General features: G+C 36.5%; 1 protein-coding gene across 1 annotated transcript; it reads left to right on the forward strand.

Moving 5' to 3' along the window:
* The first annotated feature begins 13,121 nt into the window (after positions 1-13,121).
* On the forward strand, positions 13,122-15,334 carry LOC105286177 (histone RNA hairpin-binding protein-like). Its single transcript, XM_026970216.1, has 4 exons — positions 13,122-13,637; positions 13,725-13,973; positions 14,106-14,284; positions 14,362-15,334. The coding sequence occupies exons 2-4, from the start codon at positions 13,929-13,931 to the stop codon at positions 14,375-14,377; spliced, it is 240 nt and encodes a 79-aa protein (XP_026826017.1). The 5' UTR covers positions 13,122-13,637; positions 13,725-13,928; the 3' UTR covers positions 14,378-15,334.
* The last annotated feature ends 4,902 nt before the right edge of the window (positions 15,335-20,236 follow it).

The raw sequence follows: 20,236 nt of genomic DNA on the forward strand, positions 1-20,236 counted from the left end.
ATTATTCACTGTCATGTCGGCAAAATCATTTTGTCCTTTTTATTCACCAATGGATAAACAAAGATAGATCAGTATTGCCAGTTTGGTAGTGAATAATGGAACACACCTATAATTTTATGAAATTTTACATGGTATGTATGGAATAGAGGGGTCGCCTCCATTTGCACACGGATAGTGTCCCTATAATAAGGGCGCAGTCCCACGGTGCGGAACGTGCTCAATGCGGAATTGGCGGAACGCTCGTGATTGGTTCGATCAGGGCGCAGTCCCATAGTGAGGAACGTGCGCAATGCGGAATTGGTGGAATGAAGTCCGTCCAATCACAGACGTTCCGCCAATTGTACTCCGCTGAAATGTATTTTCCTATGTCCCATGCAGCAGAACTTGCGGAAGCGCAATTGGCCTCCGCCAATCACATGATGTTTTCCGTAGATTCTTCTGTTGTGTCTATCGGAATAGCGTATACTATTAGCGCGCACAAATTACGCTTCCGCGTTTTCCCTTAGGGCGCAGTCCCATGGTGCGGAACGTGCGCAATGCGGAATTGGCGGAACGCTCGTGATTGGTTCGATCAGGGCGTAGTCCCATAGTGCGGAACGTGCGCAATGCGGAATTGGTGGAATGAAGTCCGTCCAATCACAGACGTTCCGCCAACTGTACTCCGCTGAAATGTATTTTCCTATGTCCCATGCAGCAGAACTTGCGGAAGCGCAATTGGCCTCCGCCAATCACATGATGTTTTCCGTAGATTCTTCTGTTGTGTTTATCGGAATAGCGTATATTATTGGCGCGCACAAATTACGCTTCCGCGTTTTCCGTTGCATGGGACATAGGAAAATAAACTTCAGCGGATCGGAATTACTACGAGTCTATGCACGTAGGCAAAATGCATGTAGGAAAAACGATGAATTCTGAAGAATTGTTTGTTGTTATTTGTGAGCTATTAAAAACATTAAAACAAAGTTGGTGTGTATTTAAAAAAACAGGACCCACATAAAACGAAAACCTCCATTGGACGTCTGTCATGGAGGTTCAGACCATCCAGTGGACGTCCTTTAGACATCCAATGGACAGCCACTAGAAATCCATAGTTCCGCTTTGCGCACGTCCAATGGACCTCCATTAGACATCTTCACAGACGTCCATGGGACGTCGATTGGACGTTTTGTGGATCATTAATAGAGGGTTCACGGAGCCTCGGTGGACGACTAACCGACGTTCCGTGGATCATTAATGGAAGCTTCATGGAGCCTCGAAGGACGACCTAGGCAGCACACATTGGTTTCAAAGCCGTTATAAACGTTTTAACGTAACGTTTCATAACCATTTTATTGAAACGTTTATTTAGGAGAAAAATGTCCAACGAAAAAACGTTAAGAGAAACGTTTCTTTTTCGGGGAAAAACGTTTCAGAAACCATCAGGAAAATATTTATCAATTCTATATATCAGTGCCTCAAAGATAGACAGAGTTAAGTCACATTTTTGTAAAAAACTAGATTTTTATATTTTATGAATTACTCTCTAAATTTCGTGTAGTGGAAGCTCATTCTTTTGAAATATCACTTCAAGTAATAGTGATCTCAAAAGTTTCAAAAGAAAAGAAGAAGAAAAGAGTATTGGATCGGTTTTCCGGATGGTTATTTATAAGGTGATAACAAATGTTACTTGCGAGAATGTCACGTCTGGCCATCTATCGGTCGCTTGGTGAATCAGAGGTGGGAATCACACACACGTGTGTTGATTTTTGTCTCTTGTTCCATAATCGAGTACATTGAAACGTATGATGTAAAAATAATTAATACTCGCAAAGTAAGTAGAAATTACTATTTTTTCTATATTAATTATATAATTTCAATCAATTTAATAAAACACATTTTTCGTTTCTGTGGAAACGTGAAAAATACGTTTTTAAAATTTAGGTCTAAAAACGGTTTCTATTTAAACCGTTTCTTAAATGGTACTTTATGTTTCTTAGACATTAGATACGTCTAAGAAACATATATTAGGCTAACATGTGCTACCTGGGATGTAGTGATTGAATATTTTCAGCTGGATTTCTGTAGATGTACGGTTTTCTATGCATCATTATATATTTCTACATGAACTTCTAATGTGTTTATTGTGTATCTCGGATGTTTCTTGTACGGTACGGAAAATAAAGACATATCAGGCACACTGTATCCACGCATGTACTTTGCAAAATAAAAAACAGGGGATGGGTTGGGTTAGGTTAGATTTGTTGGAAGTAGAGCCCCCCGCAGGGGGGCGGAATACACTGTATCCACGCATGTACTTTGCAAAATAAAAAACAGAGTTGGGTTGCTTCGTTTTGCAAAGGAGTAATATTAGTTTCAACTTTTTAAGCCTTTATCCTTCTTGTCGGTAAAAATCCATTTAAGGGTATTCATTTTGAGTCATTTCAAACATTTTCACCAAAGGATATGTAAATCGGGTGTGGGAGCTTTTCGGAAGTTTATTCGTGCGGTGTCCAATCGTGCAATGTACAATCGTGCTGTGTCCAATAGAACAGTGTGCAATACAACGTGTGCAATCGTGCGTTGTGCAATCGTTCCGTGTGTAGTGTCCCTATAATAAGAGTCTGGACACCGCCTAAATGATTTCTGATTGGTTCCGCCAATTTATATACAGTAGCTGGCAATAAATTAATATTTGGACACCGTAATACTTGAAAAATAATTAATCTATTTTAATATATAAAAATTGAGAAACTCAAAGAAACTGAGCAGTATCCATGCTATTTATAAAGCAACCCGAATAAGCGTTTCTGGTATATGGCCGCCATATTCAGTCAAAAATCCTGCCGGTGTCCAGACTCTTAGGGCGCAGTCCCATGGTGCGGAACGTGCGCAATGCGGAATTGGCGGAATGAAGTCCGTCCAATCACAGACGTTCCGCCAACTGTACTCCGCTGAAATGTATTTTCCTATGTCCCATGCAGCAGAACTTGCGGAAGCGCAATTGGCCTCCGCCAATCACATGATGTTTTCCGTAGATTCTTCTGTTGTGTCTATCGGAATAGCGTATACTATTAGCGCGCACAAATTACGCTTCCGCGTTTTCCCTTAGGGCGCAGTCCCATGGTGCGGAACGTGCGCAATGCGGAATTGGCGGAACGCTCGTGATTGGTTCGATCAGGGCGTAGTCCCATAGTGCGGAACGTGCGCAATGCGGAATTGGTGGAATGAAGTCCGTCCAATCACAGACGTTCCGCCAACTGTACTCCGCTGAAATGTATTTTCCTATGTCCCATGCAGCAGAACTTGCGGAAGCGCAATTGGCCTCCGCCAATCACATGATGTTTTCCGTAGATTCTTCTGTTGTGTTTATCGGAATAGCGTATATTATTGGCGCGCACAAATTACGCTTCCGCGTTTTCCGTTGCATGGGACATAGGAAAATAAACTTCAGCGGATCGGAATTACTACGAGTCTATGCACGTAGGCAAAATGCATGTAGGAAAAACGATGAATTCTGAAGAATTGTTTGTTGTTATTTGTGAGCTATTAAAAACATTAAAACAAAGTTGGTGTGTATTTAAAAAAACAGGACCCACATAAAACGAAAACCTCCATTGGACGTCTGTCATGGAGGTTCAGACCATCCAGTGGACGTCCTTTAGACATCCAATGGACAGCCACTAGAAATCCATAGTTCCGCTTTGCGCACGTCCAATGGACCTCCATTAGACATCTTCACAGACGTCCATGGGACGTCGATTGGACGTTTTGTGGATCATTAATAGAGGGTTCACGGAGCCTCGGTGGACGACTAACCGACGTTCCGTGGATCATTAATGGAAGCTTCATGGAGCCTCGAAGGACGACCTAGGCAGCACACATTGGTTTCAAAGCCGTTATAAACGTTTTAACGTAACGTTTCATAACCATTTTATTGAAACGTTTATTTAGGAGAAAAATGTCCAACGAAAAAACGTTAAGAGAAACGTTTCTTTTTCGGGGAAAAACGTTTCAGAAACCATCAGGAAAATATTTATCAATTCTATATATCAGTGCCTCAAAGATAGACAGAGTTAAGTCACATTTTTGTAAAAAACTAGATTTTTATATTTTATGAATTACTCTCTAAATTTCGTGTAGTGGAAGCTCATTCTTTTGAAATATCACTTCAAGTAATAGTGATCTCAAAAGTTTCAAAAGAAAAGAAGAAGAAAAGAGTATTGGATCGGTTTTCCGGATGGTTATTTATAAGGTGATAACAAATGTTACTTGCGAGAATGTCACGTCTGGCCATCTATCGGTCGCTTGGTGAATCAGAGGTGGGAATCACACACACGTGTGTTGATTTTTGTCTCTTGTTCCATAATCGAGTACATTGAAACGTATGATGTAAAAATAATTAATACTCGCAAAGTAAGTAGAAATTACTATTTTTTCTATATTAATTATATAATTTCAATCAATTTAATAAAACACATTTTTCGTTTCTGTGGAAACGTGAAAAATACGTTTTTAAAATTTAGGTCTAAAAACGGTTTCTATTTAAACCGTTTCTTAAATGGTACTTTATGTTTCTTAGACATTAGATACGTCTAAGAAACATATATTAGGCTAACATGTGCTACCTGGGATGTAGTGATTGAATATTTTCAGCTGGATTTCTGTAGATGTACGGTTTTCTATGCATCATTATATATTTCTACATGAACTTCTAATGTGTTTATTGTGTATCTCGGATGTTTCTTGTACGGTACGGAAAATAAAGACATATCAGGCACACTGTATCCACGCATGTACTTTGCAAAATAAAAAACAGGGGATGGGTTGGGTTAGGTTAGATTTGTTGGAAGTAGAGCCCCCCGCAGGGGGGCGGAATACACTGTATCCACGCATGTACTTTGCAAAATAAAAAACAGAGTTGGGTTGCTTCGTTTTGCAAAGGAGTAATATTAGTTTCAACTTTTTAAGCCTTTATCCTTCTTGTCGGTAAAAATCCATTTAAGGGTATTCATTTTGAGTCATTTCAAACATTTTCACCAAAGGATATGTAAATCGGGTGTGGGAGCTTTTCGGAAGTTTATTCGTGCGGTGTCCAATCGTGCAATGTACAATCGTGCTGTGTCCAATAGAACAGTGTGCAATACAACGTGTGCAATCGTGCGTTGTGCAATCGTTCCGTGTGTAGTGTCCCTATAATAAGAGTCTGGACACCGCCTAAATGATTTCTGATTGGTTCCGCCAATTTATATACAGTAGCTGGCAATAAATTAATATTTGGACACCGTAATACTTGAAAAATAATTAATCTATTTTAATATATAAAAATTGAGAAACTCAAAGAAACTGAGCAGTATCCATGCTATTTATAAAGCAACCCGAATAAGCGTTTCTGGTATATGGCCGCCATATTCAGTCAAAAATCCTGCCGGTGTCCAGACTCTTAGGGCGCAGTCCCATGGTGCGGAACGTGCGCAATGCGGAATTGGCGGAATGAAGTCCGTCCAATCACAGACGTTCCGCCAACTGTACTCCGCTGAAATGTATTTTCCTATGTCCCATGCAGCAGAACTTGCGGAAGCGCAATTGGCCTCCGCCAATCACATGATGTTTTCCGTAGATTCTTCTGTTGTGTCTATCGGAATAGCGTATACTATTAGCGCGCACAAATTACGCTTCCGCGTTTTCCCTTAGGGCGCAGTCCCATGGTGCGGAACGTGCGCAATGCGGAATTGGCGGAACGCTCGTGATTGGTTCGATCAGGGCGTAGTCCCATAGTGCGGAACGTGCGCAATGCGGAATTGGTGGAATGAAGTCCGTCCAATCACAGACGTTCCGCCAACTGTACTCCGCTGAAATGTATTTTCCTATGTCCCATGCAGCAGAACTTGCGGAAGCGCAATTGGCCTCCGCCAATCACATGATGTTTTCCGTAGATTCTTCTGTTGTGTTTATCGGAATAGCGTATATTATTGGCGCGCACAAATTACGCTTCCGCGTTTTCCGTTGCATGGGACATAGGAAAATAAACTTCAGCGGATCGGAATTACTACGAGTCTATGCACGTAGGCAAAATGCATGTAGGAAAAACGATGAATTCTGAAGAATTGTTTGTTGTTATTTGTGAGCTATTAAAAACATTAAAACAAAGTTGGTGTGTATTTAAAAAAACAGGACCCACATAAAACGAAAACCTCCATTGGACGTCTGTCATGGAGGTTCAGACCATCCAGTGGACGTCCTTTAGACATCCAATGGACAGCCACTAGAAATCCATAGTTCCGCTTTGCGCACGTCCAATGGACCTCCATTAGACATCTTCACAGACGTCCATGGGACGTCGATTGGACGTTTTGTGGATCATTAATAGAGGGTTCACGGAGCCTCGGTGGACGACTAACCGACGTTCCGTGGATCATTAATGGAAGCTTCATGGAGCCTCGAAGGACGACCTAGGCAGCACACATTGGTTTCAAAGCCGTTATAAACGTTTTAACGTAACGTTTCATAACCATTTTATTGAAACGTTTATTTAGGAGAAAAATGCCCAACGAAAAAACGTTAAGAGAAACGTTTCTTTTTCGGGGAAAAACGTTTCAAAAACCATCAAAAAAATATTTATCAATTCTATATATCAGTGCCTCAAAGATAGACAGAGTTAAGTCACATTTTTGTAAAAAACTAGATTTTTATATTTTATGAATTACTCTCTAAATTTCGTGTAGTGAAATCTCACTCTTTTGGAATGAGATATCACTTCAAGCAATAATGATTTCAAAAGAAAAGAAGAAGAAAAGAGTACTGGATCGGTTTTCCGGATGGTTATTTATAAGGTGATAACGCAAATGTTTCTTGCGAGAACGTCACGCCTGGACTGGCCATCTATCGGTCGCTTGGTGAATCAGAAGCGGGAATCACACACACTTGTGTTGATTTTTGTCTCTTGTTCCATAATCGAGTACATTGAAACGTATAATGTAAAAGTAATTAATACTCGCAAATTAAGTAGAAATTACTATTTTTTCTATATTAATTATATAATTTTGAATCAATTTAATAAAACACATTTTTCGTTTCTGTGGAAACGTGAAAAATACGTTTTTAAAATTTAGGTCTAAAAACGGTTTCTATTTAAACCGTTTCTTAAATGGTACTTTATGTTTCTTAGACATTAGATACGCCTAAGAAACATATATTAGACTAACATGTGCTGCCTGGGGACTAACCGACGTTCCGTGGAAGATTAATGGACGGTTCATGGAGCATTGATGGACGTCTATTAGACGTTCCGTGGATCATTAATGGAAGCTTCATGGAGCCTCGATAGACGACTAACCAACGATCCGTGGATCATTTATGGACGGTTCATGGAGCATCGGTGGATGTCTATTAGACGTTCCGTGGATCATTAATGGAAGCTTCATGGAACCTCGATGCCACGAAACGTCGGTTAGTCGTCCATCGAGGCTCTATGAACCTTCCATTAATGATCCATGGGACGTACATTAATTGTCCACCGAGGTTCCGTGAATCTTCTATTAATGATCCACGGTACGTCTAATAGACGTCTTTAAAGACGTCTAAAGGCAGGAGCACAGACTTTTGCATAAGCGCATAAAAAGATACATAAGAAATTTGATTGGTCTATAAGCATGTGCATAAGGAAATGGACCAATCAAATTCCTTATGCATCTGTTTATGCGCTTATGCAAAAGTTTGTGCTCCTGCCTTAATGCAGATCCACTGGACGTGCAAGGCGGAACTATGGATTTCTAGTAGCCGTCTAATGGATGTCTAGTGGATCTCTACTGGATGTTCCGAATCTCCATGACATACGTCTAATGGACGTCCATTACAGATTTTCGGTGGATGTAAATTTATGTAAGAATAACTTCAATTATATACATATATTATTAATAATTAAAAATAAATTCTATAATATTGTGAATTTCTAAATGTTAAACAAAATTAACTGAAAAATTGTAATTAATAATGAAACTTAAATATTAGTTTATTGGAAATACTCTATATGTTTAATAAATCTATTATACATCCATAATAGATGTCTAATGGACATCTGCAATGGATTTATAGAGGACATCTATTATGGAGATAGGATGGACCTCTAATGGACGTCTATCTGACTTCCACTACCCAGCAAACACAAAATATAACTGTTATATAACACAGAAGTAACACACAATATAACAACTGTTATATGTTATTAATGTTAAAGTTACATAATTTTCTTTGTAGCTGCAATATAACTGTGTTATAAAACTGTTATATTGCTCTGTTATATATTGGTTATAATAATATAACAGTAATATAACTTAAATATGCGATGTTATATAACTGTAATATTTGCATATTATGTCTATGTTATATACCATTTTAAACATACAGATGTCGAGTCGTCCGCTAGATGGCTTCCGTTTCTCGTATGCAAAATATGATACAAAATATATATAAGAACGGTGATCACGGCACGGTACTTGTATTATAAGTCCATTTCTACAATGAAGTGGTACATTTTTTAACGAATAATAAATAAGAGCAAAGTACTAACTTCTGCATAACGTTTAGGAAAATAAATTAAACACAAACCTATAGTTGTAGAAAGAGGAAGAAAGAATAATTATATTTCATTTATGTAACATTTAAATAACATTTTAGTAACACGTTATATTACTGTTATATTACTGCAATTTCGTATGAGTGGGAAATTACAACTAACATATACATTACATGTAACGAACATGTTATATTGCGTGTTACATTCTGTTATATTATGGCAATATCACTGTTATATGACTGTGTTTGCTGGGTATGGAGATATATATCCCATGGAGCTATGGAAGTATTATGGATCTCTAATAGACGTCCATCTGACGTCTATCGTGGAGATAGATGTCCCATGGAACTATGGAGGTTTCATGGACATCCACTGGATGATAATTTCTATGTGGGGAGATACGTGGTAAAATTGTAAAACTGTATTTTTTATACAGAATTGCAAGAAAAAATGAAAATATACAGAATCAACGGAAGTGTTGGGTACGAAGCATATTTAGTGCCGAAAGAAGATTGCTACGAGGAGCAAGCGATAATCTTGTAAAAGAAATGTTGGTCGAAGACATAGAAAAATATATAGATTATTTTAGAATGCCATCACAATTATTTAAAACGTTATTAACATTGGTCCAACCAATCATCATTAAAAAATATGTTGTTCGAGAATCTATTTCGCCTGAAATGCGGCTCCTGATTACACTGATAATACAATCTAAAACATTATACTCGAGACTTGTGAAGCCATTTACTGACAATACTATTTACCATAATTTTTTGTAAAGACAAATTAAAAATCATTTTGCAACGCCTTTTCCCACTGGTAACTTAACGTACCAGTACCTTGAAAGTATGTCGAATATGCCTCTCTGATTGCAATAGAATTGCTATTACTTCGACCTCCACGAAATGTCATATTGCTAACTCCACGACAGACGTGAGTAACGTAATTCCGCGATAAAATGAAAATGTGCGGAAAGAAATCGGTGGAACGAACGTAACAATGATCGAACCAATCACGAGCGTTCCGCCAATTCCGCATTGCGCACGTTCCGCACCATGGGACTGCGCTCTAAGGGAAAACGCGGAAGCATAATTTGTGCGCGCCAATAGTATACGCTATTCCGATAGACACAACAGAAGAATCTACGGAAAACATCATGTGATTGGCGGAGGCCAATTGCGCTTCCGCAAGTTCTGCTGCATGGGACATAGGAAAATACATTTCAGCGGAGTACAGTTGGCGGAACGTCTGTGATTGGACGGACTTCATTCCGCCAATTCCGCATTGCGCACGTTCCGCACCATGGGACTGCGCCCTAAGAGTCTGGACACCGGCAGGATTTTTGACTGAATATGGCGGCCATATACCAGAAACGCTTATTCGGGTTGCTTTATAAATAGCATGGATACTGCTCAGTTTCTTTGAGTTTCTCAATTTTTATATATTAAAATAGATTAATTATTTTTCAAGTATTACGGTGTCCAAATATTAATTTATTGCCAGCTACTGTATATAAATTGGCGGAACCAATCAGAAATCATTTAGGCGGTGTCCAGACTCTTATTATAGGGACACTACACACGGAACGATTGCACAACGCACGATTGCACACGTTGTATTGCACACTGTTCTATTGGACACAGCACGATTGTACATTGCACGATTGGACACCGCACGAATAAACTTCCGAAAAGCTCCCACACCCGATTTACATATCCTTTGGTGAAAATGTTTGAAATGACTCAAAATGAATACCCTTAAATGGATTTTTACCGACAAGAAGGATAAAGGCTTAAAAAGTTGAAACTAATATTACTCCTTTGCAAAACGAAGCAACCCAACTCTGTTTTTTATTTTGCAAAGTACATGCGTGGATACAGTGTATTCCGCCCCCCTGCGGGGGGCTCTACTTCCAACAAATCTAACCTAACCCAACCCATCCCCTGTTTTTTATTTTGCAAAGTACATGCGTGGATACAGTGTGCCTGATATGTCTTTATTTTCCGTACCGTACAAGAAACATCCGAGATACACAATAAACACATTAGAAGTTCATGTAGAAATATATAATGATGCATAGAAAACCGTACATCTACAGAAATCCAGCTGAAAATATTCAATCACTACATCCCAGGTAGCACATGTTAGCCTAATATATGTTTCTTAGACGTATCTAATGTCTAAGAAACATAAAGTACCATTTAAGAAACGGTTTAAATAGAAACCGTTTTTAGACCTAAATTTTAAAAACGTATTTTTCACGTTTCCACAGAAACGAAAAATGTGTTTTATTAAATTGATTGAAATTATATAATTAATATAGAAAAAATAGTAATTTCTACTTACTTTGCGAGTATTAATTATTTTTACATCATACGTTTCAATGTACTCGATTATGGAACAAGAGACAAAAATCAACACACGTGTGTGTGATTCCCACCTCTGATTCACCAAGCGACCGATAGATGGCCAGACGTGACATTCTCGCAAGTAACATTTGTTATCACCTTATAAATAACCATCCGGAAAACCGATCCAATACTCTTTTCTTCTTCTTTTCTTTTGAAACTTTTGAGATCACTATTACTTGAAGTGATATTTCAAAAGAATGAGCTTCCACTACACGAAATTTAGAGAGTAATTCATAAAATATAAAAATCTAGTTTTTTACAAAAATGTGACTTAACTCTGTCTATCTTTGAGGCACTGATATATAGAATTGATAAATATTTTCCTGATGGTTTCTGAAACGTTTTTCCCCGAAAAAGAAACGTTTCTCTTAACGTTTTTTCGTTGGACATTTTTCTCCTAAATAAACGTTTCAATAAAATGGTTATGAAACGTTACGGCAAAACGTTTATGAAACGGTTTTGAAACCAATGTGTGCTGCCTGGGATATTACTTTATTTGAACTTTTTATGCCTTTATCCTTTTTGTCGGTAAAAATCCATTTAAGGGTATTCATTTTGAGTCATTTCAAGCATTTTCACCAAAGATATGTAAATCGGGTATGGGAGCTTTTCAGAAGTTTATCCGTGCAGTGTCCAATCGTGCGGTGTCCAATAGTGCGGTGTCCAATCGTGCAATGTGCGTGCGCAATCGTGCGATGGCCAATCGACTGTGTCCAATAGAACCATAGATCTTATATACCTGGATAGGCCTTTCCCTGTAGAGAGAAAGAGTGAGAACATGTCCATTCATCGTCCATCCTTCACTTTACAATATACGAAACGCATGCGCGAAATGATATATTAAAAATTGCCAACAGTTCGGTTTCACGTATGTGTCATGAATGTAACCTATAAAAATGATTTATTCATTTATCGATAAAATGACGATAAGATGTAAAGTATGCGGCAGATATTGGTTAAAAATGTGATAAAAGTAATTGAAAATATTCAGACGCATATAAAGGATATGTATCTGCTTTGTGCTACAGTCGGATTTAGAATAAGTAAAGTAAAAAATTCAGTTAATAAAGTTGTTTTCACTGAAATTATTACAGGTCACTCTCAGGGCCAAGATTTTTATTGTAATCACAGAAATCAGCTCATAAATCTTATTGTTTCTACTTACATAGACGTAAGATTTCATCACATAGCACGTGAAAATAACGAAAAGTCAAATAAAATACGTAAAAAATTAACTAAATTAATTTTATTTTCTCATGACTGATTCCTTGTAAAATCATCCCACAAAGTTTGATGTAAAAGTACTACTATAAGTTTATAGATACTATAAATTAGAAATAGTATTTATATTACATTAATATTGTTTATATTATACTACTAAATAACATGCTAATAATATTTGCTATTATTTCTTTTCTCAATCATACATTAATTTTTATATCTTCTCTTGTTTCCTTTTCCCGGAAAAATAATTCCTTCCTTCTTACATCCCTATAAAATATCTCCAGGTATTCCACTTTCAATTTCCTTAATTCTGAAGTTTTATAATTATCTATTTATTTAATAGCCGTAAAAGCCCTTGCCGCTTGATGTTTTATTATACTTGTTTATTTATATTCTTTAATATATCATTTGATTATATTTCTAATACTTCATCAGATATTACGTCCCTGCGCCTCCGCGCTTGCGTAGTCTTTCCTTTTCCAATAGAAGGACAGAAAATATATTGCTCTTTCGTTCTGGCATCTCGGTCCCCAATTTTCATCAACAAGGCCTATCCAGGTATATAAGATCTATGAATAGAACAGTGTGCAATACAACGACCTCCGAGAAGTTAGCCGGGCAACTTTTACTTTTTTAATTTTTGACTTTACGAATCGTTTGTTGGTCGTTTGTTGGTCATTGTTGGCCTAATTAAAAGGTTTGTTGGCTAATACTTTTTTTTTAAATAAAAGAAAATTTTGTGGAAAGTTAGCCGGACGAAACTTATTTTTTTACCATTTGCGGCTTAATCGATGCTCAATCGTTTGTTGGTCACAGATAAACTAATTAAAACGTTTGTTGGTTTATCTGTCTTGAAAAAAAAATAAAAAACTTATATGCACTCCCGACTCCGTGAAACGGTGGCGTCATCTGCGCAGATCAGATGCGCAGCCGTATGTAGCACATCTTTATCTTTATACGTCTATGATGGAATTTTTACATTGTTTTTTATTAATCCCTTTGAGGACTGTAAATACTCAAAAGTTATTATGCTTGTGAACCCCAAGTGCAAACAGATCTCAGGGTTGTATCATATAGAATTGATGCTCTCGACACATTGCAAATGTAAGAAAAACCTTGGCCACGGAACTAAGTATAAAAAATACGACGAAATGCATGAGCTGCAAGGGCAGGACGTATCCAACTGTAGTATTAGAGCCAAATCATAAAATTATTGGAAAAGAAGGCTTTAGATCTCTGGAGAAATCTTTGTTCTTTCGATCGCCAAGTTATCACATATGTTGTAAAGATCCATGCTTGGGAAAGTATACGTTGTTTAAGGAGCCAAGAATTCACATTTTCATCGAGCTCGATATACGCCCGAATCTTCAAAGTAACAGTTTGAGCTGTATGCTGGATCGAATGCCGACAACACTCGGTCTTCAATGCGACGAAAATACAATCGAATACAGGTAAACACAAAAACTTTTTTTATTTGCAGATACATATACAGATATATTTTTTAAATGTATAAAAACTGGATTAATTACTATTTTAAGGTTAATTGGAGTAATAGACTACACATCGGGGCACTACATTGCATACTGCTTGCGTTCCAATGGATTTTGGCAGATGTACGACGATTTGCGAAAAAAGATTAACAAGTGTGGTTCTAAAACTATAATAACTCCACATCTTGTAGTATATATACAAAAATCAGTTTAAAGATGGAAAACCAACTGAAACTGAGGTTCCTGTGAATAATGCAAATTCAAAAGCAGAAAGTGACAATGTTGATTGGACAGAAGGTAATGATACAGATCACAAGTAACATTATGCATATAGAGTATAGAGACAATGTAAAGAACTAGTTAGAATAATTGCATACATGGCGTAGGCGAACGAGGCAGAATAGTGAGAATCACAACAATGTTTTCAAGATTTCTCGTTACAGAAGTTATTCCATTGACTCAAGCTGTAACTCCAGAAACTCTTCAGATAATGGTAAAAAGCATATAGAGCATGAAACGGATTCAGTTGTATTGACACGCAAGCAGAAAGAAATAGATTATGGAAAGAATACTATTGGGTATGACAGATACATTGAGTTGGTGCCTAAGTAAGTGTTCAGGATTCTGTAGATCACTTGTGTTTAAGGTGGAATACCATTGATTTATTTATCGACTTTTATTTCAGAGAGAAACGTACATGAGAACATCCGAGGACACCTCCAAAATATATAAAATACAGCAGAAGAGGCTGGGACAGCATGATAAGATTGTAGCAGAAACAACCGCATTCTTGGAATCCTCCTAAGGAGGACCAAACAGATTAAGAGGCTGTCGTTTCATTGAATTACTGCTAATCACATTTTTCTTAATTCATATAATTATTGCATATTTTTTCGTACTTTCTTGTTTGTTACGTACTACTTCGACAACGTCTATAATATTATACTTTAAAGCTTAAATACATTAAATGTAGAAATAATGATTTTAAAATAATCGTTTCACGTTTTAGATTTTTGTTTACAGTATTTTATTATCATTTAAAACAACTTCGCTCATAACTTATCAGTTTAACATACTATCACATATACATATATATTTTTGAAGCAATATTTTATGCAGATTATTATAATCACATAAATATAGAGTCAGTCAAAAAGTTCGATTTTTGTGTCAAATTTTACTGCACTCAATAAAATCAAACTATTCATCAATCAAGTAATCACTTTTTCATATAATCATTATTTACGATTAGTCATTTTCTATGAAGTAGACATTATCAATATCGTTGCCTGTGTATTACATGTGGCATCATCATGAATATTGAAAATCGAACACAATTTTTTGACTAACTCGATATTTTGAGGCAAATTGAATTGATAATATATAAGTTAAAAATGTTTGAATGTTAACTTGTGAAGTTGTGCAATGCTTTGGATACAAGATTTAAATATGGTAATAAATAAAATGTATGAATGTCCATATATACTTGAGAATTATAATCTAAAAAATATACCAAAATAAAAAATGAACTTTGTATCTTCTTAAAATTACTGTACTTTTTTATTATATAAATCAATATCATCACACTAAGCGAACTTGTCATATATAACATATTACAAATCTTACAAAATAATCAATAAATATACATATTGCTTTTATATCATAATTCTGTTATTCTGTTGTGTCTCGTCCACTTGAAATAAAAGTTTAATCAGAGACATTTTTATATTTTAAATTTAGCTGTGTTTCAAGTTTACTCAAGATGGTATCCAGTTTCTGATTGGTATTAGCTTCCATTTCGTTTCTTTTCCTCAATCTTTTCTCCATGTCATAAAATTTGTTGGTAATGTACGTTCTGATATCAATATTTGATTCCTTATTAACGGTCAAAGGGATCAATAAAAAGCAATGTAAAAATTCCATCATAGACGTATAAAGATAAAGATGTGCTACATACGGCTGCGCATCTGATCTGCACAGATGACGCCACCGTTTCACGGAGTCGGGAGTGCATATAAGTTTTTTATTTTTTTTTCAAGACAGATAAACCAACAAACGTTTTAATTAGTTTATCTGTGACCAACAAACGATTGCGCATCGATTAAGCCGCAAATGGTAAAAAAATAAGTTTCGTCCGGCTAACTTTCCACAAAATTTTCTTTTATTTAAAAAAAAAGTATTAGCCAACAAACCTTTTAATTAGGCCAACAATGACCAACAAACGACCAACAAACGATTCGTAAAGTCAAAAATTAAAAAAGTAAAAGTTGCCCGGCTAACTTCCCAGAGGTAATACAACGTGTGCAATATTGCGTGTGCAATCGTGCGGTGTGTAATGTTCCGTGTGCAAACCTTTGACTATAGAAATATGGACTGCCAGTAACCAACTTCAGGTTGGTATTCAAGATGTGTTGCGCCGCCATCGACCAAGTGAGGCGTTTAGGAACTAAAGTGTATGACATAGCGATTGCTACGGAAAGTGTTAAGTTTAGATCAACATTGTTAAACTTAAAAGAAAATATAATAGAAGTAGTACAATAAACAATGGTGGCGTATTGTTGTGTTGAAGGGTGCAAGACAACTAAATATAAAAATAAAATGGAAAACAATAAAGCTCTACCTATGTACGGGTGAGTTAGAGCTAACCTGAAATATATATTATATTATTTTTACTTTGTTTTGCAGAGTTTGATGTCACATATGAAATCATAAAAATATTATAATAATATTATTTATATATATAATAATATTATGATATATATATATATATATATAATATTATGATATATATATTGGGTTGTTCGGAAAGTAATTTCGCTTTTCACAAAGAGATGTCATTAGTCGCGTTCCTCGATACTTAACCTTACTCTAAGCGACAAATTCGTTTTATATTTTGACAACTGACATTTCAGACGTCATTTAGTATCTTATTGTGTTGCGATCTGTCAAGTAATTTTTGTTTGGCATCACATCAAACATGGAAAATCAAAGTGAGCATTTTCGTAATATTTTGCTTTTTTACTACCGAAAGGGTAAAAATGCAGTGCAAGCGAGAACAAAATTGTGTGCCGTGTACGGAGAAGATGTATTGAGTGAACGTCAGTGTCAGAATTGGTCTTCGAAATTTCGTACTGGAAATTTCGATTCGAAAGATGCACCACGTTCAGGTCGGCCAATTAAAGCTGATGACGAGAAAATAAAGGCTCTGGTGGATGCAAACCGTCGCATAACAACACGCGAAAGTGCTGAAAAGTTAAATTTATCGAATTCGACCGTTTACGATCATTTGAAACGCCTTGGATTCGTTTCAAAACTCGATATTTGGGTTCCACACAATTTCAAGGAAATTGACTTGATTCGACGCATTACCATCTGCGATTCATCGTTGAAACGTGAAGAAAATGAACCATTTTTGAAGCGAATCATAACTGGAGATGAAAAATGGATTGTTTACAACAATGTTAAGCGAAAACGATCATGGTCCAGGCAAGATGAACCTGCTCAATCGACAACCAAGGCAGATATTCATCAAAAGAAGACCATGCTTTCTGTATGGTGGGATTGGAAGGGAATCGTATTTTTCGAGCTACTACCAAGCAACCAGACGATTGATTCGAAAGTGTATTGTCGTCAGCTGGATGAATTGGATGCTGCCATCAAGCAGAAGCGACCAGAATTGGCGAATAGGAAAGGTGTCGTATTCCATCACGACAATGCCAGACCACACACAAGTTTGGTCACTCGCCAGAAGCTTTTACAGCTTGGATGGAATGTGCTACCACACCCACCATACTCTCCTGATCTGGCACCATCCGATTACCATTTGTTCCGGTCTCTACAAAATTTTTTGAACAATGTAAACTTCGATTCAAACGAAGGCGTCAAAAATCACTTGCTTCAATTTTTTGTCAATAAGGAGAAGGACTTCTATGAGCGTGGAATCTTAAAGTTGCCAGAAGATGGCGAAAGGTAGTGGAACAAAATGGCCAATACATCACTGAATAAAATTATTATAAAAATTTATTTAAAAAAATATACGAAATAATTTAAAAAATATATATATATAATATTATGATATATATATATATATATAATATTATATTATTCCTTAAAATGTAAAGTTTGTTATAATTTACTTAATAATTGCGAGGAGATGACATCGACATTTATTGCTCGAAAAACTTTTGGATTTTTAAGATACCCTCGAAAAGACACATATATTGTAATAACTGTTGCGGAAAAAGTTTTTAATATGTTTAGAATAAATAATACATTAAATAACTTAAATACATATCAAAGACTGATTGCAAATACTTTCAGAAATATAAATACATCTGTGATATTTCAAAATTTCGATTTTCATATAGAATTTATGGAAACAGTTAATATTATGGAAAACCATAAATTTATGCATGATAATAAAATCAATTCTCAAGTTATTTTTTTAAATTAAATTATATTATGGTAAACAGATAACTTTAAAAGAACACAACGTGTTTATTAGACACGATTTAACTAAAAATATTCTTTGTAAAGGTCAACAATTATTTTTATACAAGTAATTAACATTACTTACATAGTTCCTTTTATGTTTCCTTATATTTCTTATCTGTCATTAGGACATTATATGTTCTTTATATTATGTTCTTATATTTTTCTTATATTTATTCATATTATTTATAGTTATAAATAATATTTAAATGTTATTTATGAATCTTTAATAAGCATATTTAATTTTTATAACAATACTTTATGTGCAATAAGTTATGGTTTGCTGATACTTTATGTTGCATTTTATTTTGTTTTAAATACATGACTTTTTATATACGTGTGTGTGTTGCATTATTTTATTACTCTACAATTTTTTCTTACATTTATATTTGTTGGAATGGTAAAACTTACCTGTTCTCCATCTAGTGCGAGAATTATCAAGCTAATGACGTGACACATTGTGAACTCCTTATATATAATTATGTGTTTATGTTTGGAATAAAGATCGAGCTCTCGGCTGGTGTGCGAGGTCACTTCTGCCCCGATACTCTAGCAGAGCAGTACGTTTAAACTAAAGCTACGCAGTCGAATTAATTTATTTTGTCCAACAGGTTATGGGCCCAGGGCTCATTGTCGCTAATTAATCGCACGTGTGAAAAAGTAATTAGTGCCGATAATAGCAAGAGTTCGCGAGAACGGTTTCAAGTGATATTACGTATATAAGAAGACGAATATCTTAACACGTGGCGAGAATGGAAGGCGGTTTGAGCGCACTACAAATCGAGAAATTACTCGGGCGCGAAAATTACGCATCGTGGAAATTCGCAGTGAGAGCCTTATTAGAAAGCGAGGACTTATGGGGCTGCGTAGAAGAAAAACCCGAATACATCGGAGACACTAAGAAGATGACGAAAGCCAGAGCAAGAATTATATTGACTGTTCACAAGCAGAATTATACCTATATTCAAGAGGCAATGACACCAAAACACGTATGGGATAATCTTGCCCGGACATTCGAGGATAAAGGACTCACCCGAAAAGTAGGGCTGTTAAAGAAATTAACTGCGGCGCGGCTCGAAAATTTCAAATCGATGCACGAATACGTTAGCAATATCAGCGAAAACGTACAGCAGTTGAAAGAGATAAATTTTGTCGTGCAAGACGAGATGGTAGGAGCTTTACTGTTGTCCGGTCTTCCAGAAGAATTTCGTCCAATGATAATGGGACTCGAAAGCTCTAGAATAGTCATGTCCAGTGATATAGTAAAGGCCAAATTATTACAGGAATGTGACAAAATCGAAGGAAATTCAAAAGAAATGGCTTTCAGCTCGAAAAATCCTAACGGAACATATAAGGGCGAAAGAAATAGAAAGTGCTACAACTGTGGCAAACTCGGTCATATCGCTACTAAATGTCGAACGAGGATCAACAATAAGAAACAAACAACAGAGGATGAAAGTACGAAGGCGTTCCTAACGATGGCAACTACGAAGACCGTGGATGAGAACTGTTGGTATTTGGATTCGTGTGCTTCCTCTCACATGACCCCAAACAAACAGTTATTGCGGAACCTTGTGAATATAAACGCAAAGGTAACGGCAGCCAATAAATGGTCAATGATGGCGAAGGCGAAGGGCAGTGCACAAATCAAGATAATAGCAGACGGAAAGGAAAGCACAAAAGAAGCAAAAGATGTACTATATGTTCCGGAATTGGCGGCAAACCTATTGTCAGTCAGCAAAATAACGAAGAAAGGATATACTGTTGTGTTCGATGCGGAAGGAAGCCAGGTCATCGATGAAAACAACCGGCTGATAGCACAAGGGAAAAATCAAGATGACGTGTACAAGCTGAACCAACCCGGAGAGATGGCATTAGCGACCCTGAACTGTGATCAACAACTGTGGCATTTAAGGCTAGGACATTTGAACAGGAGGAGCATGATGGCCATGAAGTCGAGTAAAATAAAGGGTGCGGAAAGTATTACTGTCGCCGAGGACAATTGCGAAATTTGCGTAGTCGGTAAGAAAGCGAAGTTACCATTTAACAAAAGCGGAAAACGTGCAGGT

The sequence above is a fragment of the Ooceraea biroi genome, chromosome 6 (genome assembly GCF_003672135.1).
Source record: "Ooceraea biroi isolate clonal line C1 chromosome 6, Obir_v5.4, whole genome shotgun sequence".
NCBI lineage: Eukaryota > Metazoa > Arthropoda > Insecta > Hymenoptera > Formicidae > Ooceraea > Ooceraea biroi.

Bases quoted from the DNA above. Each gene is read 5' to 3' on its own strand.
- LOC105286177 (XM_026970216.1), top strand. From the start codon at position 13,929: ATGCAAATTCAAAAGCAGAAAGTGACAATGTTGATTGGACAGAAG. The intron at 13,974-14,105 runs GTAATGATACAG...AATGTTTTCAAG, and splicing joins CAATGTTGATTGGACAGAAG to ATTTCTCGTTACAGAAGTTA.